The 26,766-nt window shown below is 36.5% G+C and overlaps 1 protein-coding gene across 2 annotated transcripts in view; it reads right to left on the bottom strand.

The window, feature by feature from the left end:
* The window catches only part of KCNK2 (potassium two pore domain channel subfamily K member 2), a 145,848-nt gene that overhangs the window by 33,937 nt on the left and 85,145 nt on the right, over nucleotides 1–26,766 (bottom strand). For both annotated transcript variants that reach the window (XM_015116300.3, XM_015116290.3), the window contains exon 6: nucleotides 7,802–7,941. In XM_015116300.3, coding sequence (XP_014971786.1) covers nucleotides 7,802–7,941 — 140 coding nt within the window. The remainder of the gene's footprint in view (nucleotides 1–7,801; nucleotides 7,942–26,766) is intronic.

Genomic DNA, 26,766 nt, shown 5'->3' with positions numbered 1-26,766 from the left:
TAGCTACAACATTAAAAGGCTGGGCCATGGAGTCAAGCTATCTGAGTTCATTATTGATTCTTCCGCTTTACCAGCTGTACAACCTTTCCCAAGTCACTGTACCTCTGTGTGTTTCTGCTTCCTTATTAGCCATTATTATTTGACAGTTGTGCATTATACATGATTATCTCATTTAGTATTAAAAGGGAAATAACTTAAAATGTGTTCTAGAAGAGAAGTGTTTCCATTTCTGAACGTCCTCAAATCCTATTTCATTTTGAGTATACATTTTGACTTATTAAGGCCTCCCTGAAGTTAGAACCACAAAGGTTCATAGCATGCAACATAATACTGAGGCTATATAGAGACATAATTTGGGGTCTCGGTTCTGCAGAAATGACTGCTCATACAATTCACTTAGAAATCAGACATGTCTGGGTTTCTGGCAGTTAATGTTGCCTTCAAGCATAATTTAATTCTTGCCTTGTTTTATTCTCCTCTCCAATTGCCTATTTACTAAATAGACAATAACTTGCTGAACTCAGGCTGTGACTGGAGAGAGAAAGAACTTTCTCCTTTGCATGATTAGGCAGAGCCAACATTGACCAGCAGATGAACCTCAAAATCTGATTGCTCTCATCTTTTCCCCATCACATAGTGAAGGACACCCTTCTCCCCGTGGGAAAGAGAAGATGGGCCCTTTATGTATGCTTTAGTGTGAATAGCCCATCGTGACACTTCCTGCTTCTATTTTATATTGTTCTTATCCTTTAGCCAAAGAAGAGTTACATGTGTAAGACATAAACCTGAGAAGATTTATGGTCAATGAATACTATGCCCATAGTCCAATTTCAAATAGTCATTTATAGCTACTCGAATATCTCAGTAAGAGAGCAATAACAGTAAGAAACACTGCCAGAAAAATTGTACCAAACAGTATTGCCGCCCCCCTGCCCTACAATATCACAGAAATCAAAGCAATAATTACAAAGTCTGACATATAGTCTGAAGATCAAAGAAAAAAGGAAGGGAGTGATGGAGGGTGGGAAGAAGAAAAAGAAAAGAAAAAAGTAAAAGCAGGCTATGTTAACAAGTGTTCTCCAATAAGCTCCTTTTTCCAGCACTGGAGGAAGAAAAGTAAAAGCAAGCATTAGAAAGACCAGTAAGCAAACACACCACCTGTGCAATCCTCCCAATAAAGAGATGGACTTCAAACTACCACAGATGAAGAGTTACTCCCAGCACCCAATACAGCACTCATCACGTAGTAAGAACCTTAATAGCACTTTTTGAATGAATTAATAATTTAGGAACTCGACATTAAATAATTCTAATTCCTAACTGGTCTCCATGCCATGGCTCAATTCCCCCAGCGCACCATTCACAAGGGTTTCTGTTAGTCATGTTCCAAGGGCTCCCATTTCCATAAAAACACTGTGACTGTTGCCCTTTGAAATTGTGTTTTATGTGGCCGGAACTATCTTAAGATATAGCTACTGTGTTGCACCCATGTCAGGGAACAAGATTTACATGGTTTTCTACAAGAGTTCCCTAATGGGGAATTCTAGTTACTTTTTTCATCTGTTTTATGCTATTATGTTAGCCTTTCCTTGGATTTTCTTCACCGTTTTCTTTAGCCAATATGATCCATCACTGTAACCATCTTCCTCTCTTCAAAACCTCGATGCCTTTGCCTTTCCAACAGACTCAACCACAAATCAATTTATTTAACTATATTGTTTGCTAAACAGTCCATAGTCTCCACATCCCACACCTTAAGTGAAGGTATTACTCCACGTTCTGTTTTTAACTCCACTATTGACTTACTTTACAAATCTTCATTAGGTGAATTCGTCTATACTCACAGCTCTCAGGTAGTGATGGCCTCAAACTATCTTCCCAGCTTTAATTTCTCCTACATTCCAGGCATGCAGATGCAATTTTCTAAAATTGAACTACCTGGATGTCTGTTACGTCTGCAATCATAACATGTCCAAGATAAAACTATCTGATTGTTCCAATTTTTGCAAAATCTCTCATTTTCCAGCATTCTGTAATCCTACCCAAAGTTAGAATTATGGATGTCATTCTCCTTTTCTCTTTATTGTGCACAGTTAATGGGTCACCAAATTCTATTCCTTTTATCCCCCAAGTATTTTTGAAATCTGAACTTTCATCTCTATCCCACTGCTACCCTAGACCCTTCATTTGATAGTATCTGGATACCTGCAGTAACTCTCCCAGTTGATTTTCCTGAATCCAGCTTTGTTTGCAACTAAATCATCTTCCCCACTGTTGCCAACATCATTCATTCCACTTACTTAAAATCCTTCCATGACTCCGTAAAGTTTTCTGAATAAAGTCTAAGCTATTCAAATGGCATTTTCAAATTGAAAGCACTTCTCCCATAAGAAATAATGATAAAATGATCTACTGCAAACTCTCTGGGGCCCAGGCTGCAACTGTTTCTTAATTGCTCATCTCTGGCCAAGATAAAGAGCCTCCAAGTACCAGCTCCTTTCCTGAAAGAGTCATTGCCAACCAGAGTGAAATTTAGAGGAGACCAAATGCTGCCACCAGGTAATTAGCAAAACAAAACAAAACAAAACTATGTTCTTTCACATTCTCAGGCCCCTTCACAAAATTGGGGTGAAATAAAAATTCAGGGACAGTCTTTCAAGGCTTCTTGGCACTAGCGTTGTCCAGTCAAAGGGTGTAGTTTTCACACAATACAAGGCCAACTTACTAAAGTGAGAGCCTCTATTTGCATAAGCATCTCCAGAGACTAAGGAAATGATATTGGTAGAGAAGCATTGCCTGGCTATCAATTCACTGTGGCCAGCTGTGGTGCCACGTGGCCCGACAACACTAGCATGCTATGGTGTGGGCCACGGTGGTGTTTATCTCGTATGTGCACAGGAACACCCAAACACTGGCACATGGGCATCGATAGAAGAAGTATGTAGAAATCACAGGCCCTTTCAAGCTCAAGAAATGTGAACAGTAGGAACCTGAGGTATGCCTGTGTGTAGTAACGACGCCCTGCTCCATGCTTTCTTCCTAAGCAAGCACAGATTTTACCTTCTGAGTTTCGTGGTCACATCTTATTTCTATTATGCCTCCCTCAGGTAGCAGTATTATTGTATTATCCAGAATATCTAAATAAGCTTTATTTTATAAATGGAAACATTATTTCCTCAGAAGATAGTACATAGTTTCATGAAAAAGATAAGTTGACTTACCAATTCTTTCTGTTAAACATGTGCCTACCCTCCACTGGAGCTTAAAAAATAGACAAACGCTTTTACAGAAATGCATATGTTTCCGTGGAAAACTAGAAAATTACTGCGCTCATTATTGTTTTCCTTGATGCAGATCAACTATAATTATATGTGGCACTTTTGAATATATAGTATGTTTCAACAAATCATTTCCTCTTCAAATATTTCAGATGGATTAGCTAGACCACGTTTTATTTCAGCATGTTGATGGAAAACAAAACATAATTTCATTAAAACTATTCTTCACTGGAAACATAATTTATTTTATTTTTCATTTTATTTTTATTTTTTTGAAGATGGAGTCTTGCTCTGTCACCCAGGCTGGAGTGCAGTGGCATGATCTCGGCTCACTGGAACCTCCGCCTTCCCGGGTCCAAGTGATTCTCCTGCCTCAGCCGGAGTAGCTGGGATTACAGGCACCCACCCCCATGCCCAGCTAATTTTTGTATTTTTAGTAGAGACAGGGTTTCACCATATTGGCCAGGCTGGTCTCAAACTCCTGACCTCTGGTGATCCGCCCGCCTCAGCCTCCCAAAGTGCTGGGATTACAGGTGTTAGCCACAGCTCCTGGCTGGAAACAATATGTTTTAACATAAAAAAACAGAAATGGAATAAGGGCACATATGACTAGATCTATATTTTCATACTTAAACCAATATGGTTTAAGCAGATTTGTTTTTGAAAAAATAATATAAGACTGGGGTTATTAGCCAAAATCTTTTCATTCAGGGAAAGCATGTGTCCAAGTATTATCACTTGAAAAATTTGAAGCTATATTTAATTTTGTATTTTTTATACTTTGTACTAGTTAAATTTTTTAGTGAGGAAGATTCCCAGTTACTAAAAATGTTTAGTGTTTTTATTCATCAAAACTGAAAACTAGAAATAACCTTGTTGTTTCTTAACACTTTGGGAGTTTTTAAAACGAACGGTGCCCGGAATGACTTGGGCGTGGAAAGTAAGGAATACCTATTGAGCAGTCACCTGGCATTGGTTCATCTACACAGAGATGACAACTAGATTATATTTAGTTGGCTTTTATTGATTTATGCCTTTAGTGAGTTACTGCAAAACTAAAATTATATAATAATCATTTTCCATTGCTTTAGAAATTTTAACAGTATTCTGTTCATAAAAACTTTGGCCATGATGATATTTTGAAAATTATAAGGGGCCTTTCCCTGTCTTTCTTCATATTCTCTGTTGAATTCGTGACCCCATTTTGCAGTTCCCTAAATTACATTATAAATCAGAAAATATACATATCTACTCCAATTGAAAGCTCCATTTCAACAGGCTCCCCTGTTCAGAGCAGCTGTGTGTTTGGATGGTTCACTTAAAGCTTTGGTTGTAGCCTTGACTCAGGTGAGCTTTCGGCAGATGCAATCACCAGACAGCACATGCTACCCAGAATATTAGGTAGACGCCAAAACATGTGTGGTAAGAAAAAACAAAAAACAAAACAAAACAAAAAAGCCCTGCAATGTTTAGCATGAAAACACAGTGCTACATCTCATACTTTCAGTTGAGAGTCACGAAGATCACTCATAAGCAGGCACACAACGCTGTTTTTTGTTTGTTTGTTTGTTTGTTTGTTTGTTTGTTTGTTTGAGACGGAGTCTGGCTCTGTTACCCAGGCTGGAGTGCAGTAGCACCATCTCCGCTTACTGAAACCTTCGCCTCCCAGGTTCAAAGGATTCCCCTGCCTCACCCTTCTGAGTAGCTGGGACTACAGGCACCCACCCCCATGCCCAGCTAATTTTTGTATTTTTAATAGAGATGAAGTTTCACCATGTTGGTCAGACTGATCTTAAACTACTGGACTCAGGTGATCCGCCTGCCTCAGCCTCCCAAAGTGCTGGGATTACAAGCTTAAGCAACCACACCCAGTCTTGATTTTCATTTTGAATAAATCAGTTATGTAGAAATTTGTATTTATTTGAAAAGATGGTGTTATGGCCTGATTTGTGTCTCCCCAAAAGTCAGATGTTGAAGCCCTAAGCTCCAGTGTGACTGCATTTGAAGACAGGGTTTTAAAGAAGGTAATTAAGGTTAGATGACGTCATGAAAGTGGGGCCCTAATCCAATAGGACTGGAGTCCTTTTAAGAAGTGAAAAATATACCAGAGTGTACATGCTCACATGATCTCTCACTCTCTCTCATGCATGCACATGGAGAAAAGGCCATATGAGGACACAGTGGAAAGGCACCACCTGCAAGCCTAGGAGAGAGGCCTCACCAGAAACCAACCCTGCTAGCACCTTCTTGGACTTCTAGATTCCAGAATTGTGAGGGAAAAAAAAGTCTGTTGTTATACCACCCAGTCTGTCATATTTTGTTTTAACAGCTAGAGCAGACTCATTACTCTGGAAAAGTGTGCTAATTCTTTGACCCAGCTAGTCCTATCACAAAAAGCACTGTTTTTTAATAATACAAGTTTTAAACATTTAAGCAGATATTCTATACCAATGTCATCAATTAATAAAGATACAAAATTTCCCTCTGTACTATCTGTGCCTTAGCGGCTTTCAAACTTTTATATTGTGGACCACAAAAACATTAAGATATAAGTGTGTATGTATGTGTGTATGTATGTAATACATGGCTTATTTATAATATTTTATGTGTGTATTTGTGTATTGCAAAACAATACTTTTCCTAACTACCTGACTGTATGAAATAGGTTCTGCTCAAGTCTATTTTATTTAAGAAATACATGCTTGTGTGCATGTGTTTTCAAATCCATTTGAAAGCCAAATTATTGCTTGATGTTTGAGTAGTTTTCTTTTTAGCTATGTTATCCAAAACATTCCCTAACTACAATTTCCACTTTTTGCCTTAGCATCTCAAGATATACATGAAGTACATATGAAGAATAACCATCCATCATATTTCTCTCTCTCTCCCATCCCCTACCGCCCCCACAAACACCACACTCACACATGCGCACCACATACAATGAGCCTAAGGTTGAGGCAAATCCATTGAATAGGTCCTGTTCAAAGCAAGGCTTTTCATACAATTTAAATTATAGTGTCAAGCATATTGTCTTACTGACTTGTTTATAATAAAAATATTTCGATTGATGATGCAACTAAGATATAGACTAATGCATACTGAATAAGTAAATTCCCAGTTAGGAAATATGGTATCCTCAAAGTAAAGTATGGATAATTTACATTCTTGCTAGTTCACATAGGCACCTTGTGTATGAATAAAAAATTATATGACTTGGCCTGGCATGGTGGTTCATGCCTGCAGTCCTGGCACTTTGGGAGGCAGAGGCAGGCAGATCACTTGAAGGTCAGGAGTTCTAGACCGGCCTGGCCAACATGATGAAACCCTGTCTTTACTAAAAATACAAAAAAAAAAAAAAAATAGCTAGGCATGGTAGTGCGAGCCTGTAGTCCCAGACACTTAGGAGGCTGAGGTGGGAGAATCACTTGAACCTGGGAGGCAGAGGTTGCAGTGAGCTTAGATCATATCACTGCACTCCAGCCTGGACAACAAAGAGAGACTTCATCTCAAAAACAAAACAAAACAAAACAAAACAATTACATCATAATTTTCAAAGAAAACATTTGTAAAGGGAAGTTAATTTCATCAGTTTCTATCTTATTCTATTTCTTTTGGGTGTATGCTTAAAGAATTCACGCTTGTAGCCATCAAAGAGTCTGACACTGATATCTGTGGCCTAGGAATGGATAGTTAAAGGAAGGCAATAGGTACTATAGGGACAGGTTTTACAGATTTGTTGTTCTTTGAAACAATTAGCAAAGTTGACTAAGACTCAGAAGCAAGAAATACACATTTCATAATTAAACATTACCCCGTCACATTCAAACTAATAGTGATCCTGGATATGTAAATATGAAATCAAAATTTAATTTCCAAACAATAGAATTTCAAAATCAATATTCAAATTTCAAATTTTCCAAAATTTCATGGGTCAAAATTCTAATGTTCACTTCTATAACTATAGTTGTACAAGATAAGTAAATTGACAACTTTTAAAATTGTTAAAATCTATACACAGGGAAAACAGCCATAATTCATACAGCTTTGGAATATATATACATGTGTATGTACAAATTTATATAGACATAAGAAAAATAAAATAAGTTAAAGGTAAAAAACCTTCCACATTATTTAAAACATTCACTATTTCATGCTTCTGATTTCTTGATACAAATATTTTCTATTATTTTTTCTTTACAGAATAAAATTTATTTTGTGCCCTTGAGAACACAAGAAAGAAAACAAAAGAAAAAGAAATAACAAAGAAAATGTTTTTGGTTACATCCTTTTTCATTAGAGATTGCCCTCAGTTCTGAGACAGCAATTGGCATAGAAACATTTTCTAAGTGAATAATACAACTCATATATTTGCTCATAGTCTCATATAGCAAATTCATGCCAAACAGAAAATATTAACATTTTAAAATGTTTAAATATTTTAAATGTAAACGTAAACATAATTTAAAATAATCTTTATTGAATTAACTAAATAGAAGTGTTTTTGCACACTTCTTAATTCTCACCTCTTCTTTTGTCTTTTTAGATATCACTCGGAGCCAATCTCCAATCATGCTCAGGACAGCAGCAAAGTAAGCAAGCCCTACAAGGATCCAGAACCACACGACAGGCTTATAGAAGTCCAGATATTCAATATCGGATCCACCTGGAGACAAAACAAAGTAGAACAAAATAACTTCATATTCTTAAAAGTAAACAATCTAGGTATTGCTAAAATTACTAACTAAATTTTGGTTTGCAAAACATAGAAATCTAGTATTCTTGTCAATGGACTTATATTATTTTCTTCATTTTGAATTTCTGATTTTCATTCAAGTAATTCTTACCTATTTTTCAAGAACAAGTTAAGTTTTTCTTAATGAAACCTTTCATTGCTTCTTCAGATCATCATGATTTTTCCTTGCTTCATGTTTCATTTACATTTATATAATCCATCTCAGTCTTGTACTTAATTATTCTATGTGTACTAAGTTTCTTTTTCCACCTCTATTTTAACAAATAGAAGATAGCGATTATACTTTTGTTGGTGTGCATTTAACTTAGCATATTTACCTCATTGCCAATAAATACATGCTAGCTAATCAACTTAATGCCAAACTGAACAGCAAGTGAACAACTCTAGCGATGGTTCATATTTTAAAGTCATCAGTACAATGAATCACTAACAAATGCCAGAGACAATGACTTGATGGTTCGAATGAGAACAAATAGAAATTTGCAGGTAATACTACCATTCATCACTCTCTGAGTTTTCTGAGAAATTCCCATGACTGTCATAAAATAAAACCATAGCTCTCAAGAAAAAAAAATTGGCAAGGCTCTTTTTTTTTTTTCACTCTAATCCTTGAAGAACTTCTCCATCCACTTGGAACAATACCTATACCTATGAGAATCTGGGTTCATTTCAACACACCTTTTGTTCAGTACCCCATTAATATGGGGGCATTAAGTCCCAACAGTGGAACTGTTTTTATTTTCACAAATAAGAAATCAAATACCTCTCTTGAAAAATTCATAATTTAGATCAAGAAATCCTCATATAGATAGTTAACCTTAATGGGGTATATTGCATGATGGCAAAGAGAATACAAAAGCACTATGAGAGGACATAGAAGAAATGATTTTTACTTCTGGAAGAAGGAAAGTAAGAATGGGAAAGTGAGTCTTAAGTAATGAGGATCAAAACTTGGAATAGCACAGTGTGGAAAATATATAGTATAGTCAAATGACTTTTAGTCATGGATAAATCTCCACATGTATTTGACCAAAGAGCAGATAAGTACAAGAGAGAAATCTAGAAAAAGTAGGCTGTATCAGATTGTAAAGATTTCATCTTAACTCAATGGAGAATAAGTAAAAGTCTCTAGGGAGACAAGTCCTATATATTCATATTTGACTATCTCCACAGAAAGATCCAGTGGCAGAGAAGAACGAATTGACAGGGAAGCCCCATGAGAAGCTTTTGTTCTGAATTAGCTAAGAAATTATTGTGTCTGAGTTAGGGCAGAGATGGCAAGAAGAGTCATTTTACAGGCCAAATTATCAAGGACTGATGGCCAGTTACTTGTGATAAGTGAGAGGAAGAGCTCTCTGATGACCAAAGACCCACAGTGTGGTCTTTGGTGATATTGTAACTGAATGGGGGAAGAAAGATTGACTTTTTTTAAAAAAAGGTAATTAAAACTGAGAACTGACAGGTTTGTAGTGCTTGAGGTAATAACCAAAAAGATCCTTAAAATGCAAATCTAACACTTAATAGAACAGGGCAGAAGATAAGGATTTTAGGACCAACAGCATAGAGACTGGAGGTGCTTAAAAGAGCATGGATTTGCTCAATTCACAAAAATTCAGCCAGTAAATTGCAAGCATATCAAAGATCAAGTATAAAATACTGAATATAACATTATTGTAGAGAAATTAAATTTTGCTAATAAGTTGCAGGTATATATTAAAAATCAAGTATAAATTGCAAGTATATATTAAAATCAAGTATAAAATACTGAGTATAACATTATTGTAGAGAAATTAAATTGTAAGTTGCTCATGATGACATTTTCAAATAATAAAGGGTCAATAAAAAGACAGCATTTTTCTGTCAGGTAAATAAATTGAATAGGCATCGTTCAGCTTTCTTTTGGGACAAAAGTAATTTTACAAATACATTTTACAAAGCGAATAATATTATTTTCAAATATTATAAAAATTTTACTTTGTGCAACATTAAAAACTCATTTCTGGGAATAATTATAAATGCATCTCATGATGGTTAAGAGTTGGCCCATGGAGGATACAGCTCTAAAACTTCACAGAACTGACTTAAGAAATATGTGTGTAAACCTGTTACATGATAGGCTCACCAGTGAATTTCATTTTTTCAAATGTTTCCATTTCAATGAAACCAAAATGACATTTTTTCCCAAGTACTTTCTCTTTCAAAACCAGAAAAAATTTTCATCCAAATATTTGTGACTCATTTAACACATAAGTTCACCAAGATGTTGACTTTAGAAGAGTTAGTTCATGCTCAGATTACTTTTTATAAGTCTTCTTTCTTATAAACAGGATGTCACAGTTTGAAAAGAGTAAATTAGCTTAATCACTAAAAGGTCTATATTTGGGTAAAATGTTCAACCCACAAGTTTTAGTGGAGTCTAAGCCCAGGGGAAAAAATGTTTTTTCCTTTTTAAATTGCCACTCTCAAGATGAAATACTGGCAGTCAGATGATTTAGGAAAAACCAATACTGTATATACGAAATATTGCCAAACAACTTCCAAATCCTACTCACTTGCTGATATCTAAGATTCATGAATTAATTTTCATGTTAATCAATTCATTTCATCTAAGAATCTTATCCAAATTAACATATCTGTGATGTCAGGATAACTTGCTAAGAAAAATTGTTTTATTTTTAAATTAGGAATAAATTAGGAAATACTTTTTAAAAAACTTCTTGACTTTTACAAGCATTAATTTCAATCTAGCTATATTCAGGAAACCTACTCATTTGTCTCTGGCATACTAAGAAAACCTCGGGTAATTTCTGTTATTGACTTATTATTGACAGGGCTCCTGCCCCTGTCTCCCACGCTGTTTTTGCTCTTTCCACAGACTTCTGAGATGCCGCCTACAAGATGCTACAGCCTACTCTCCCTTCCTAGGTCCCCCACTGACCTGGCAGAAATATTCACTCCACTGCTTTTCTTTTTTTCTTTATTGTCACTAAAAACATGCACATAAATCCTTTCCATTTTAAGAACTTTCTGGCTAACCATAATAGGACAGTATACAGTTGGTAATAAAAATAACAAAGAGGTGTGGAGGTATAAAGGTTTTGGGAATCTTATAAACTTTTCCAAGTAGTTAAAATAAGTCTACTCATCCTGACATTCTTATATGATATATGACAGCTTCTTTTAGATGGTGCGATCTCTCTCTAGATCTCTTGTCCTTAATGCTTGTGTGAGGAACTCAGTCAGAGCCTAATCCAATCTAGTAGATTAAACTACAAAAAATATAGCTCAGGAAAGTTCAGGCTGGTATTATTGCTAGGGAACCATTGTCTCCACAAAGCAGGTTTCCTAAACATTTGCTGGAAACAGTCCCTCTACTCAGCACTAAGAAAGCCCTAGATGGCTCCAAAGAATCATTGATTAGGCGACAGAACAACCCATGAGGCCATGGCAGGCATCTCGTGGAAGGCCTTTTTTTTTTTTTTTTTTTTTTGAGATGCAGTCTCAGTCTGTCACCCAGACAAGAGTGCAGTGGTGCATTTCGGTTCACTGCAACTTCCACCCCCTGGATTCAAGCAATTCTCCTGCTTCAGCTTCCCGAGGAGCTGGGAATACAGGCACTTGCCACCACGCCTGGCTGATTTTTTGTATTTTTAGTAGAGACAGGGTTTCACCATGTTGGCAAGGCTGGTCTCAAACTCCTAACCTCAAGTGATTTGCCTGCCTTGACCTCCCAAAGTACTGGGATTATAGGCATGAGCTGCCACAAAGGCCCCTAGAAGACTTAAAAAAAAAAAAATTGGCCCTGTAAACCCTGCCTAACCTAGTTAATATGCTCATTTCCACTGATTTACAGAATATTCAAAATCAGATTTGAAGAGTGGGATGAAAAGGAAGACTTACTGATTACCTCCATAAATGAAATCATTTCATCCTAACGCCCTGTGGGTAGGTGTTGAGGGGAGTTGCATTCTCATGCTTCACACTTCCATTGACTTAGGGCAGGGCTATTAGTAAGACCATGTGGCCACAGAATTAAGTCACATTGCCAGCTTCCTTTTGCAGCAATAAAGCTGATGATCCAATTGCCATCACTCTCATGGTCTGTTTGGAACTCAGGAATGCAAGACCAGTTTGTACCAGCTCCTTGAAATCCCAACAGTAAGTATCCCACCTTAAAATAGAGATGTCATAATATCAGCAGAGAAAATAACATATGGCAGGTCACTCAAGAAAGGGGTAGCAGAGCTAGAGTTCAACACAGGTGTCTGAATAGCTCCGAAACACAGGCTCCTTCATTGAACCCAATGGTCCATGTCATCTATGATGTCAGCTACTGTCCTTCTTATCATTTATCCACCAACCTGTTTTACTCATACTGCCTGGGAAGTACTTAGCTAAGGCAGGAAACACTAAATTGGACAAGGCATGCCTCTTCTCAAGGTTCTCACCTAGAAACCATGTGGGTCTGAAGACAAGCACCATTCCACCAAGGGCCTCCTTACCTTGCTCTGTCCTCTCTCCAGCAGCTCCCAGCCATCGGCCCTTTTTCGTGCTAAAGAACTTGGGCATACAACATCCCTATCTCTTAAATATAATTTTTTTTCTCTGTGATTTTCTTTCTGAATCACAAAGTATTTGTAAAGAAAAAAAAGATATATCCTGGTTTTAAAGAATAACCAAGCCACTCCAGACTAAGGTTATCAGTTCCATACACCTCTTCTGATTTTCTAAAATGGCATATCTGTTATAGAATATAAACATAGATAAATAACTCCATTATAAAGAAAATGGGGGTCATTCCTTTAAACCGGCCTATAATTATTTTAGCTTAAATATCAAACATGGATTTTAATTTTGTGGGGTTTGTTTGACTTTACTTTTATTAATTAAAGCTATCCCGTCTTAATATGAAGGAGGGAAAATCTTAATTTCTGTTTTAGTATATCTTATTTTGTTGTTAAGTAATTTAACTAAATAAGGTGTTTCTCACTGCTTTAAGGACTCAGAACCCCTTTTAATAATGTTATAAATCCTATTTTCTTTTTAACAAATGGAAATATGACTTCAGTATTAAACAATAGCTTACCTACTAAACCAAACTTTTCATATGCCATTAAGTCAGAAAACCAGAATGCCAACAAAGGTGATATTTGAACTTGTTTTTGGGGATTTGAAATTTCAACATTCGAGAAGTTGTCCATGTCCCTCTAGGTACTTGTTCTTAAACTGGGAAGACTGCCATGAAATGAACAGCAGTCTGATGATCATAAAGAAAGAAAAACCAACACATGACATCACTCACTCATCGTTTACAAAGATGGAACAGTATATACATATACCGAATTGTTATTCTTAGAAATTGTCTTTAAATCTCAATCTAGAACAATTTGAAATATTTTTCACGGAATGTAGTACAATTTACTTCCTGCCCCACGAAGCTGTAATTATCCAGTACTGAATACTTTTCTCCTCGATATTTTCTCCACATGTTTTTACAATACTTCTATATATCCATTCTGAACCCTAAAAGTTAAGGAACTTTTTGGTTTGTTCACAGTCCCTAAGACTTCTGAACCATTTGGGTCAAATTCCACTTATTTAATCATGCAGATGGCCATTATTTCTGTTGTGAGTTCTCTGAGAGTCACGAGTTAAACCAGGGAGTGACTAAACCCTTTACAGAATTTTCCTGTGTAATAAAACAGAGCAAATACCAGGAAGAGAAAAAGATTCCCTATGTAATTGTTGCTCCTGGATTTCACACATTCCATCTCACAGGAACAGGAACTAGAACAATTATTGCCACTAAGTGCTAAACACTGTATCTGATATACAATATGTGTCCATTAAACACCTAAACAAACAAATGATCAATGAATATAAAACATCTCCCTAGCAGTCACACAAACCCGCCTTTTCCAAACAAAGCAAATTTTCGGAGCCATTGTGATGGTGGTAATGACTGCTCTTCAACAGATCTCACTCTTTCTCAGGTACTTTCCTTGTTACCTGTTAAATTCCTGGCAAATTTCTACTCAGTTATCAGCTCAACAATAGCAGTTTTAACACCTGGCCTTTGACATGGTTGCAAAACTCTCAGTCAACACAAGGTGCAGTTTTCTAGAGGGTCTCTATTTGAACTAACTGCTTGAGGGTTGCAAGGAGAAACATGCCATGGTTTTAAAAGATATTTATGTTTTCATGATAAAATTCTCTTAAATTGAGCAAGCTCTGAGCACTCCACTGAATGAGTTATAATTTCAGTTATACAGGAAAGCAAACAGTTTGGTTACTAAATATTACATTTCCAATAATGACTTTGAAAATGTAATTCCAAGAAAACTGAGTCCTTAATATGAGACATACAAATATGTGCTTCCTGAGTAAAGAATATGATGGCAAATGATTATAACACTGTGAAAAACTATAAAAATGTAGTAAAGGTAAATACGCCAGAAGAGGAAAAATTTTACCTGGGAAAGTCCCAAATTTTATTATACCTCTATATGAGGGAGCACCAGGTACTAAGCATGAAGCCTGGCTGACCTAGTAAGCATTCAAAACTACATGTGTGATGAAGAAAATTTCATTATTTAACCAAATATACTAAATTTCACTGATCAGAATTCCATGATGATGTATTTGGATGGTTAAATAAATTCATGCTCAGATGGAATATGTGTTTTCATAATATTAACCATGAGGATTTCTTAGAACATCTGGATTTTTGCCTAGAACTTTTGGATTTTATTAGAAAACTAGGTAATGTGAGGACACTGCTTTGTGAAACTATAAATTCTTCTCTGGCTTTTTCACTCTTTCACATTACCCTTACAAAATATTACCTCAGGTTTATGGAAAGGAGTATTTTTTTTCTTTGTTTCCTATTTAAAAAGAAAAAAAATAATTCAGACAGGGTCTTGCTCTGTCACCCAGGCTAGACAGCAGTAGCACAATAATAGTTCACTGCAACCTCGAATTCCTGGGCTTAACTAATTCTGAAAAGGAGTGTTTTTTAAGGACTTCACTGGGCAGCTCCTAAACAAGCTATGGAAATGAATTCACTGGCTTGTATGACCCCTTTAAGGTATAGACCCTAAGGGTTTATATTAAAGGAGCTACCAGCCTTGAAAAGGAATTTTTAATTGTGTTAGGTTGGGTAATTATTTCACTTTTATCTAATTTTGAAGAATCACCACTTTATGGTTTTTGTTTTTTGGTTTTTTTGTTTGTTTTTTTAAGTCTTGGGCCTTTGTAAAAGAAGACAAGTTGTAAAAAAGCAAGCGTTCATACATTACCATATAATTAATAAGACTTCTTAGATTTTAATGAACAAAGAGAAAGGCTTATTTAGCTAGCAAGCATGACTTAACAACTTATCACCCCAGACTTCCAGTCAAATGAAAAATCAAATGACAAAAATTAGGAAACAGAACATAGGAAATCAACACTAATTCTCACATACAATTTTGCCATTAACTTTAACTTATCTCTACAAATTTGATTATACATCATTACTGATGATTTTAAAATCCCAGCAATTTGGGGGGCCAAGGCAGAAAGTTCGCTTGAGCCCAGGAGTTCAAGACCAGCATGGGCAACAAGGAGAGACCCCATCTCTACAAAAAATACACAAAATTAGCTTGGTATGGTGGCATGTGCTTGTGGTCCCAGCAACTTGGGAGGCTGAGGCAAGAGAATTTCTTGAGCCCAGAATGTCGAGGCTGCAGTGAGGCACAATCACGCCACTGTACTCCAGCCTGGGCTACAGAGTGAGACTCTGTCTCAGCAAATAAAAATAAAAAGGCAAAATAAAATTAAGTAAATAACACTTTGCAAAATAATTTCCTTTCTCTCTTCTCAACTTTTAGGAAAAATGACTCTGCACTTGCTACTCTTAGCAACAGGGATCTGCTTACTCATATGACAAATAAAAGTGTCTACAGATTCTGTGACCTCCCAAGTCCTTTTTAGCCCCAGAACCCTGAGCACTGAGAGAGAACAGAAAGCGCCATCAGGAAGGAGCAGACAGATACCAATCACTAAGGCAACCAGTCACTAAAACACGTTCTCTACATAAATAAATATGAAGTTAAAATTTTCTGGGAGATCTCTTCCTGTAGAGAAAGTACTAAACACTGAATTCCTACATTCAGCCACATACACAGAGACACCTGAGCACTGCCTGTTTATCTGCACCAGTGGTCTCTAAATGCCTTTGATTCATCACCCACAGTGATAAACGGCAAAGTATTGCACATTATTTGTGAATTAGAAATGTATTATGCTCTACTATATTATATCATAAATATTATGATATTTAATAAGTAAAGAAGTAGTGAGATTTAGAAATACATAGAAATAGGAGTTTTCATATTTTCTTTTTTTTTCAAGATGGGGTCTTGCCCTGTTGCCCAGGATGGAGTGCAGTAGCATGTTCATAGCTCACTGCAGCCTCCTGAGATAACACAAGTGATCCTCCCACCTCAGCCTCCCAAATAGCTAGGATTACAGGTGCATGCCACTATGTGCACCAAATTTTAAAAAGTTTTTGTAGAGACAGGAGTCTCACTATGTTGCCCAGGTTGGTCTTGAACTTCTGGCCTGGTGATCTTCCTGCCTCGGCCTCTCAAGTGCTGCCATTTTGCCACCATACCCAGCCTAATCGTCATGTTCTCTTATTGCAGAAAATCTACTTTTCTTGCTCATTCCTTGGGGGCAAGCACTATTTCAGAGTTCTGGTCTAAACCACCCCATCATCACTTGTTCTTAAGATGCTTCTAATAATTATACTAATGTTAAGAAATACAGATCTATTACAATTTGTATCCTAAACACTTATAAATCACTTTCCAAAATATACTTCTTTTCCTTTAATAACACCACAGTTTGAAGAATACATTCTCTAAGTTGCCTTCAGAAAAGTTCAATATAACAATGTAACCTAACCCTGATCCTCCTCAGAGCAAATTTTGCAGGTTTTGCAGACTGACATCAAATATTAAGTGTGCATTATGGAAGGGACATTTTTGTTTCCTTATGAGATTTATAGCCCAATAGAAAGATGAAGAGGTTCAAGCTAGAGCAATTCCTCTTGCTTTTCCCTGGCAAAATAGCAAAATTAAGTGAGAACACTGTCTTTAGTACATCTAATAGCAAGAGGGAAAGTTCTAAACAGTAAATAATTGATATTTCCCAGATGGGGAACTCAATAGCTAATTTTATAGTCATAAGGTACCCAGAAGCAAAGTCCAATTTTGTGTACTCTATTGGACTATATGTGGCAATTCTTTTCCAAGATCCTTTAAAAGAAATTCACAATTTCTGTTTTTTCCAAAGACTCTTGCAAAGGGCACACATCTGCTACCCAGCCGTTGCCACATCTGCCCCCCAATCCACATTCTCATTCCAAAAACACTCCCTGGACACAAGGACCTGGAGTGTAAAGATGACAGTACTAGCAACAGGGTATCATAGCTTCACAAAGACCAACACAGCCACAAAAATATTTAAGTTAAGGAGAGAGTGATGAATCAGCAAAACTAGTGTCAATTTATCTTACTCAGCATCTGTCATATTAATCACATCAAATTCTTATGCTAATTATAAACAACGTATATTTCTACAAGTTTGTATTATTTCCTCTGTCAAATAAAAATAAAAGTTACAGATTTGAAGATGGGTAACAATATAATAAAAGCTAATACAAATAAAGTTGTTTATTTGATTATTCTTACTGGCACACAGCTATCACTCTCCTATTCTATGATACTATGCCATGACTCTCTGAATTTTTCATCTTCTACAAAACCATAAAGAAAAATATTTTTTTTCCTAAACTGGTTTATACAATGGTCACAAATATAATATTGTTTAGGACTCTACCCACATTCATTTTTATTTATATTTTTTGTATTTTTTTGGTCTTAGATCTTTTGGGCTACATACTGAATTGACACTGTTAGTTGTTTAAAATAACATTGATACGGTTTGGGCTGTGTTTCCATCCAAATCTTATCTTGAAATATAGTTCCCATAATCCCTATGTGTCATGAGAGGGACCCTGTGGGAGGTAATTGAATCATAGGAGTAGTTTCCCCCATGCAATTCTCATGATAGTGAGTAAGTTCTCATGAAATCTAGTGGTTTTATAAGGGGTTTCCCCCTTCACCTGGTTCTCATTCTTCTTCTCCCTGTTACTATGTGAAGAAGGGCATGTTTGCTTCCCCTTCTGCTATGATTGTAAGTTTCCTGAGGCCTCCCCAATCATACTGAACTATGAGTCTATTAAACCTCCTTCCTTTATAAATTACCCAGTCTCGGCTATGTCTTTATTAACAGCGTGAGAATGGATTAATAATACAAACACATACAATATGATGTGAGCCCTGAAAATATAAAACCTGTCACATAATACCTATATATTCCACTGTTGCTATAAGGCCTTGTTAGTTACATTTAAAAAGTGATAAGACAGCCTAAGATTAATGCATCACAAGCATACGTTTTGTTATCATCACTATGTCTTACTTTCTCCGGTATTAACAAACTTTCCATTTCTACTTAAGCCAATTATACATCTTGAATAAGAGGTAGAAAAATGAATATTTCAGGACACAAGCTTATCTCATACGGAGTTAGAAATGTCTGAAATTCTCCTTTCCACATTCTGCTAATTATAAAACGAAAAGATCTTCAGCAGAGTGATGCACCCCCCTTTCCCAGCGTCCCCATCCAGAGAGGATGTACACTGGTACACTACGTTGTAGATGTCCTTGGTACATCTACAGTGTACAGAGAGGTGTACACTGTATTTTTGACCAAAAGCAAAGCTTTGTTCATGAAAGTGTCCCCATCTTCATCGATATTAGGGGATTTGCCTAGTTGAACCTTAATTAACAAATCAACAGAAACAGATAAATATTAGCCCTCTCTGAGATCTTACAGAACTTCAGAAAGCATTTTCTGTTCTAAAAATATTTAAGTAAGAAATTTGGGTCAAGGAAGAACAGTAAACAGCCAAAAAGTATAAAACTCTGTTAAAACTAAATTAGGCTAATGAGGTTATTCTGAGAATTTTAATAACACATTCCTACTCTAATTTTTACCATGTTTTTTAATACTTCAAACTGAATTGTTTAAGAGAATGGTTTCGATTTATGGTAGCTGGTAAAAATGATCCATAATAGATTAGTATATTTACTTTTGCCACCATTATTGTATTTTATTTAAAATTGGAGTTAGAACAGTAATAATAGTGAGAAATATAGTTGGGAAAGAGAGAACTGAATTAATAGGCACATAGGACCTTACAGATACAGCAATAAAGCAAATGGCAGTTGAAATAACATATATATTATAGAAGAGGAAAAGTTTTCTAAATGTGAGTACAAAAAGGTAGACACTTTAGGTCTACATGACCTACTTTAAGTTACAAAATGCTGTCCTAAGATTGAAAATTAAGTGGGTAAATATCTTGGAGAAAAAAATGTTTTAAGTAGCCAAGAACTTCTTCTGAAGTTTGCAGCTGTTTTTAAAACGAAGGCAGAAAAGAGCCTAAGTAGAAAGGGCAAAGATAAGTTAAATCTGAATTCTTGTGCCACTAAAAATAATAATAAATTCATTTTTTCCCCAAGACAGAAAAAAATGATTAATGGCTTTTAGTGTGATTCAGCAACTTGAAAATAGCAAGATAGTGCATAAAGATCAACTCTGTAAGCTTTAATTCAAGAAGGAAAATGATAATTCACTGGAATCATGAAGGAAACCCAGAACCTGGGGAGGAGAACATGGGCAAACAGCCCCCATGACAGCATCTGGCTGATTAACATGAGTGACAGAGGCAGATTGCCTTCCTCTGTGACTCCCCTTTCCACTGGGATCCAACCAACTCAGGCCAAGGGAGAGAGGTTATTTCTCCCAAGCCCTGGAACTAACTTGGGGAGATCTTGGAAATGCAGTGAGGGAAAGACACTGGGAAAAGCTGCAACCATTTTCCCAGACCTGGAACAGACAGCAGGAGGCCATTTTTAATCTGGACAAATACAAAGTCAGCAATTCTGTGGTGACCTAGTAGCATGTCCACACAGGATTTTAGTCTTGGGCCAGAAACTGGAGTGCTTGCTCTGGAGTAGGGCAGGAGCTTCCACAGCCAAAACTGTGGAAAGTGCCTCAGCAGTAGGTGCTGGAATTGTGCTCTCCTCCAGCACAGGCCTGGGTAGGGTGGGGTGGGGAGAGCTGCTGCTGCTGCAGTTTCTCTTGGGCAAGGACACTTGTATGCAGGGGCAGATTGGTGACATGGAACCAGTCTGTATGTGTCATTACTGAGTGCCCAGCATGCTCCCCTGAGACTTGGTGCAGTGGGCCCTTTCCACTGAAACCCCAGGAAGAACTCCATGCATTCAGAACACCCACTTGTCTGGCTCAGCAACCTAAGCTGCCTAACCCTTCCTGGACATAGATTGTTGTGCAGTAAACCCCTCTCTGTTCCAACTCTAGGCAGAGCTCCAGGCATTTGGAATACCTCCTCACCTGGATCAGCAGCCTGAATAACTCTGCCCTTCCTGTGCATAGATCATGGTGAAGTGGGGCCCTCTCTGCTCCACATCCAGGCAGATCTCCAGGCATTCAGAGCATCTGTTTGCCTGGTTCAGCAGCCTGAGTCATCCCATCGCTCCTTTGCAGAGATCTTGGTGCAGGGGGGCACTCTCTGCTGCATGCTCAAATCTCCAGGCATCTGGAGCAACTACTCTCTTGGATTAGGAGTTTAGATCTCCCCCATCCCTGGGTAGAGAACATGGGGTCAAGGAGTTCCCCAGCTCCAAGCTTAGGCACACTTCTGGACACTCAGTGGCCATGCACTGGATTCTCCCTCAGTGCTGTGCTTGTACCTGCCATCAAGGGACCTGTAAGCAAACCTGCCAAGCCCAGCCCTGTGTATCTTGGCCTTCCCTGGCCTGAGCAGAGAGCTCAAAACACTGAGCAATCCAAAAATCAGCCCATTGCCTTATGCAACAGAAAGATATTCTCATTAAACAAGGATTAAGTACATACCCAGCCTCACTGGCCACAGCTGGCTCTTACCCATAAGTGCCATCTACTGGCTTGTATGTTGAGAGCATAGCTCAAGATAAAACCTGCTGACAGAAGTACATAGGGCTATAGAAGCAAAGTCAAAATACCCTGCCCAGCATTCTCTACAGTCACACCCTATATAAGAAGCAGGGGAGAGGAGGAAAGAAAAGAAGAACATAGTAATATTATAGGGGAAGAAAGAAAAATAAAAATATGCTATTCATATAAAACTGATTACAATCATTAGAACTGGCAGTGTCTCCAGATGAGAAAGAACCAGGGCAAGACTTCTGGCACCATGAAAAAAGTCTGAATATAGTGACACCATCAAAGGATCACAATAGCTAGCTAGTAATGACCCCTAACCAAAATGGAAACTCAGAAATGACAGATAAAGAATTCAAAGCATGGATTGCAAGGAAGCTTAACAAAAGCCAGTACGCAGTTGAAAATCAACACAAAGAAACTTCTAAAGAAATCCAGGAAGTGTAAGAGATAAACATTTTAAAATAAGTCAATCAGAGCTTCTGAAATTGAAAAACTCACTTAAGGAATTTCAAAATAAAATTGAAAGCTCTATCAACAGACTGGACCAATGAGAAGAAAGAATTTCAGAGCTTGAACTCTAATCTTTTGAACTAACGCAGTCAGACAAAAATAAAGAAAAAAAATTTTAAGAAGTAAAGAAAGTCCTTCAGAAATACAATATTATGTAAAGTGGCAAAATCTACAAATTATTGGCATTCCCAAGAGTGACAGAGATAAGGAAAACAACCTGGAAAACATATTTGAAGGAACAATTCAATAATATTTCCCTAATCTTTCTAGAGAGGTAGATACTCAGATATAAGAAATCCAGAGAACACCTGTGAGATACTATACAAAACAAACATCATCACCAGGGCATATAGTCACCAGACTGCCTGAGGTCAATGCTAAAGAAAAGATCTTAAAGGCAGCTACAAACAAAAGTCAAATCATATATAAAGAGAACACCATCAGACTAATAGTGGATTTCTCAGCACAAACCTGATAAGCCAGGAGATATTGGGGGCTTATTTTCAGTATTTTTAAAGAAATGAAATTTCAATCAATAATTTTATGTTCCACCAACCTACTCTTCAGAAGCAAAGAAGAAATAAAATATTTTTCCAGCTAAGCAAGCATTAAGGGAATTTGTTACCACTACATTAACCTTACAGGAGATACTTAAGGGAGTTCTAAACATGGAAAAAATAAATGATACCTGCTAACACAAAAACACACTTAAGTATATAGCACACAGAGCCTATAAAGCAACCACAAAGTAGAAACTACATAGCAACCAACTAACAACTTCACAATTGGATCAAAACCTAACATATCAATATTAACCTTGAATGTATATGGTCTAAATGCCCTCACTTAAAAGGCACAGACAAGTTGGAAACATAAATCAAGACCTATCCATCTACTGACTTCAAGAGACCCATCTCACAAATAAAGACATCCTTAGGTTCAAAGAAAGGGTTGAAGAAAGATCTATCACACAAACAGAACATGAAAAAGAGTAGAGGTCACTATTTTATATCAGATAAAACAGACTTTAAGCCAACAACAGTAAAACAATAAAAAAGGACATATTACATATGTCCACAAAAGTATTACATAATGATAAGTGGTTCGATTCAACAAGAAGACTTAACTATCCTAAATATTTATGCACCCAACATTAAACCACCCAGATTCATAAAACAGGTACTTCCAGACCTATGAAAAGACTCAGCTAGCCATATAAGAAGAGTAAGGGACCTTAACACTGCACTGACAGCATTATCATCAAGGCAGAAAACTAAGAAATTCTGGACTTAAATTCAACACTTGACCAAGTGGACCTAACGAACATCTACAGAATACTCCATCCATCAACCACAGAATATACATTTTTCTCATCTGCACACGCAACATATTTCAAGATCAACCATATGCTTAGCTATAAAGAAAATCTCAATAAATTTAAAAAAATTAAAAGCATACCAACCACACTCTCAGACTACAGTGGAATAACAGTCAATACCAAGAAACTTTCTCAAAACCACACAATTATACAGAAATTAAACAACTTGCTCCTGAATGAATGTTGAGTAAACAAGAAAATTAAACTAGAAATTTAAAAAATTCTTTGAGATAAATGAAAACAGAAACACCAATATAACAAAATCTCTGTGATACAGCAAAAGCAGTGTTAAGAGGCAAGTTTATATTGCCTAATGCCTACCTCAAAAAGTTAGAAAGATCTCAAATTAAAGATCTAACATCACACCTAAAGAAACTAGACAAACAAGAAGAAGCTAACTCCAAAGCTAGCAGAAGTGACTAAAATTAGAACAGAAAAAAAATAAAATAATAAAATCGAGCAAAACTGAAAGAAATTGAGACTCAAAAATCCATGCAAATAATAAACAAAATCAAAAGTTGGTTATTTGAAAGGATAAGCAAGATCAATAGACAGCTAGCTAGATTAACAAAGTAAAAAAAGAGAGAAGATCCAAATAAGCACAATCAGAAATGGCAAAGGTGACATTACAACTGGTCCCACAGAAGTACAAAAGATTCTCAGAGACTATCAGGAACATTTCTATGCAAGCAAATTAAAAAATATAGAGGAAATAAATAAATTCCTCTAAACACACAATCTCCCAAGATTGAATCAGGAAGAAATTAAAACCCTGAACAGACCAATATTGACTTCCAAAATGGAATCGGTAATAAAAAAAATCTACCAACCAAAGGAATCCCTGGACTAGGTTAATTCACATTCAGATTCTACCAGATGTACAAAGAAGGGCTGGTACAAATCCTACTAAAACTATTTCCAAAAAATTGAAGAGGAGGGACTCCTCCCTAACTCATTCTATGAAGTGAGCATCGCTTTGATAACAAAATATGGCAAAAGACACAATAACAAGAAAAACCATAGACCATTATCCTTGATGAATGTAGATGCAAAAATCTTCAACAAACGGAGTCCAACAGCACATCAAATAGTTCACCATGATCAGGTAGACTTCATTTTAGAATGCAAGGTTGGCTCACCATACACAAATCAATAAATGTGATTCACCATATAAAAAGAATTAAAAGCAAGAACCATATGATCATCTCAATAGATGTGGAAAAAGCTTTTAATAAAATATAACATCCCTTCCTGATAAAAATCCCCAAGAAATTAGGCATTGAAGAAACATATGTCAAAATAATAAGAGCCATCTATGGAAAACCCACAGTCAACAGCATACTGAATGGACAAAAGCTGGAAGCATTCCCCTTGAAAAGAGAAAGAAGGTAAGGATGCCCACTCTCACCACTCCTATTCAACATACACTGGGAGTCCATGCCAGAGCAATCAGGCAAACAAACAAACAAACAAACAAACAAAAACCAAAAAAACCTCCCAAATAGGAAAAGGAGAAGTCAAACTATCTTTCTTCACTAACAATATGACTCGATACTTAGAAAACCTTAAAAATTTTGCCTAAAGGTTCCTGTAATAAACGAATTCAGTAACATCTGAGGATACAAAATCAATGTACAAAAATCAGTAGCATTTTTATACACCAGTAACATTCAATATCAGAGTCAAATTAAGGACACAATTACATTTATAATAGCCACACACACACACACACAACAAAAAACAGGAATACATCTAACCAAGGATGTGAAAGATCTCTACAAGAACCACATAACACTGCTTAAAGAAATCATAGGTAACACAAAAAATAGAGAAATATTCCATGTTCATGGATTGAAAGAATCAATATTCTTAAAAGGACATACTGTCCAAAGCAATCTATAGACTCAATGCTATTTCTATTAAGCTACCAATATCGTTTTTCACAGAGCTATAAAAAGCCCTTCTAAAATTCATATAGAACCAAAAAGGAGCCTGAACGGTCAAAGTAATCCTAAGCAAAAAAAAAAAAAAAAAAAAAAGCTGGAGGCATCACATTACTCAACTTCAAACAATACTACAAGGGTACAGTAACCAAAACAGCATGGAACTGCTACAAAAACAAATATATAGGCCAGTGGAGCAGAATAGAGAACCTAGAAATAAAACTGCACACCTACAGTCATGTAATGTTTGACAAAGTCAATAAAAATTAGCAGTGAAGAAAGGATTCCCTATTCAATAAATGGTGCTGGGATAGCAGGCTAGCATATAAAGAAGGATGAAACTGGACCCCTAACTTTCACCATATAAAAAATTAACTCAAGATGGATTAAATATTTAAATGTAAGACCTCAAACTATGAGAATCTTAGAATAAAATCTAGGAAACACTACTCTGGACATCAGCCTTAGGAAAGAATTTGTGACTATGTCCTCAAAAGCAATTTCAACTAAAACAAAAATTGACAAATAGGACCTAATTAAACTAAAGTGTTTCTGCACAGCAAGAGAAACTATCAACAGAGTAAACAGACAACCTATAGAATTGGAGAAAATAATTATAACCTATGCATCTGATAAAGGTCTAACATCCAGAATCTTAAAGGAATTTAAACAAATAAACAAGCAAAAAACAATACGATTAAAAAGTGGGCAAAGCACTAAAAAGTGGGCAAAGGACATGAACAGACACTTCTCAAAAGAAGACATTCATGTGGCCAAGAAACATATGAAAAAAAACTCAATGTCAATGATCATTAGAGAAATGCAAATCAAAACCAGAATGAGATACCATCTCACACCAATCAGAATGGCTATTATTAAAATTATAAGAAACAACAGATGCTGGTGAGGCTGTGGAGAAATAAAAAGGCTTTTACACTGTTGGTGGAAATGTAAGTTAGTTCAACCATTGTAGAATACAGTGTGATGATTCTTCAAAGACCTAGAACCAGAAATACCACTGGACCCAGCAATCCCGTTACTGGGTATATACACAAAGGAATACAAATCATTCTATTATAAAGATACATGCACACGTACATTCATTGCAGCACTATTCACAATAGCAAAGACATGAAATCAACCCAAATGCCCACTGATGATAGACTAGATAAAGAAAACCTGGTACATATGTACCATGGAATACTATGAAGCCATAAAAATGGGATGATGTCTTTTACAGGGACATGGATGGAACTGGAAGCCATTATCCTCAGCAAACTAACACAAGAACAGAAAACCAAACACCACATACTCTCACTTATAAGTAGGAGCTGATCGATGAGAACGCATGGGCACATTGGGAGAACAACACACACTGGGGTCTGTCAGGGGAGCAGGGGTAGGAAAGCAACAGGAAGAAGAGCTAATAGATGCTGGGCTTAAGAATAGCTAATAGATTCTGAGCAGCAAATCACCATGGCACACATTTACCTACATAACAAACCTTCACATCCTGCACATATACCCTTGAACTTAAAATAAAAGTTTAAAAAAAAAAAAAGTGGGCAAAGGACATGAACAGACACTTCCCAAAAGAAGACATACAAGTTGCTAACAAACATACAAAAAAAAAAAATGCCCCACATCACTAATAATCAGAGAATTGAAAATCAAAACCACAATAAGATCTCATCACATACCAGTCAGAATAACTATTATTAAAAAGTAAAAAAATAATAATGCTGGTAAGGTTGTGGAGAAAAGGAAATGCTTACACACTGA

This window comes from Macaca mulatta, chromosome 1 (assembly GCF_049350105.2).
Source record: "Macaca mulatta isolate MMU2019108-1 chromosome 1, T2T-MMU8v2.0, whole genome shotgun sequence".
In the NCBI taxonomy this organism is placed as follows: Eukaryota; Metazoa; Chordata; class Mammalia; order Primates; family Cercopithecidae; genus Macaca; species Macaca mulatta.
Note: the sequence above shows the minus strand (reverse complement) of the source record. Positions and strands in the feature narration are given on the sequence as shown.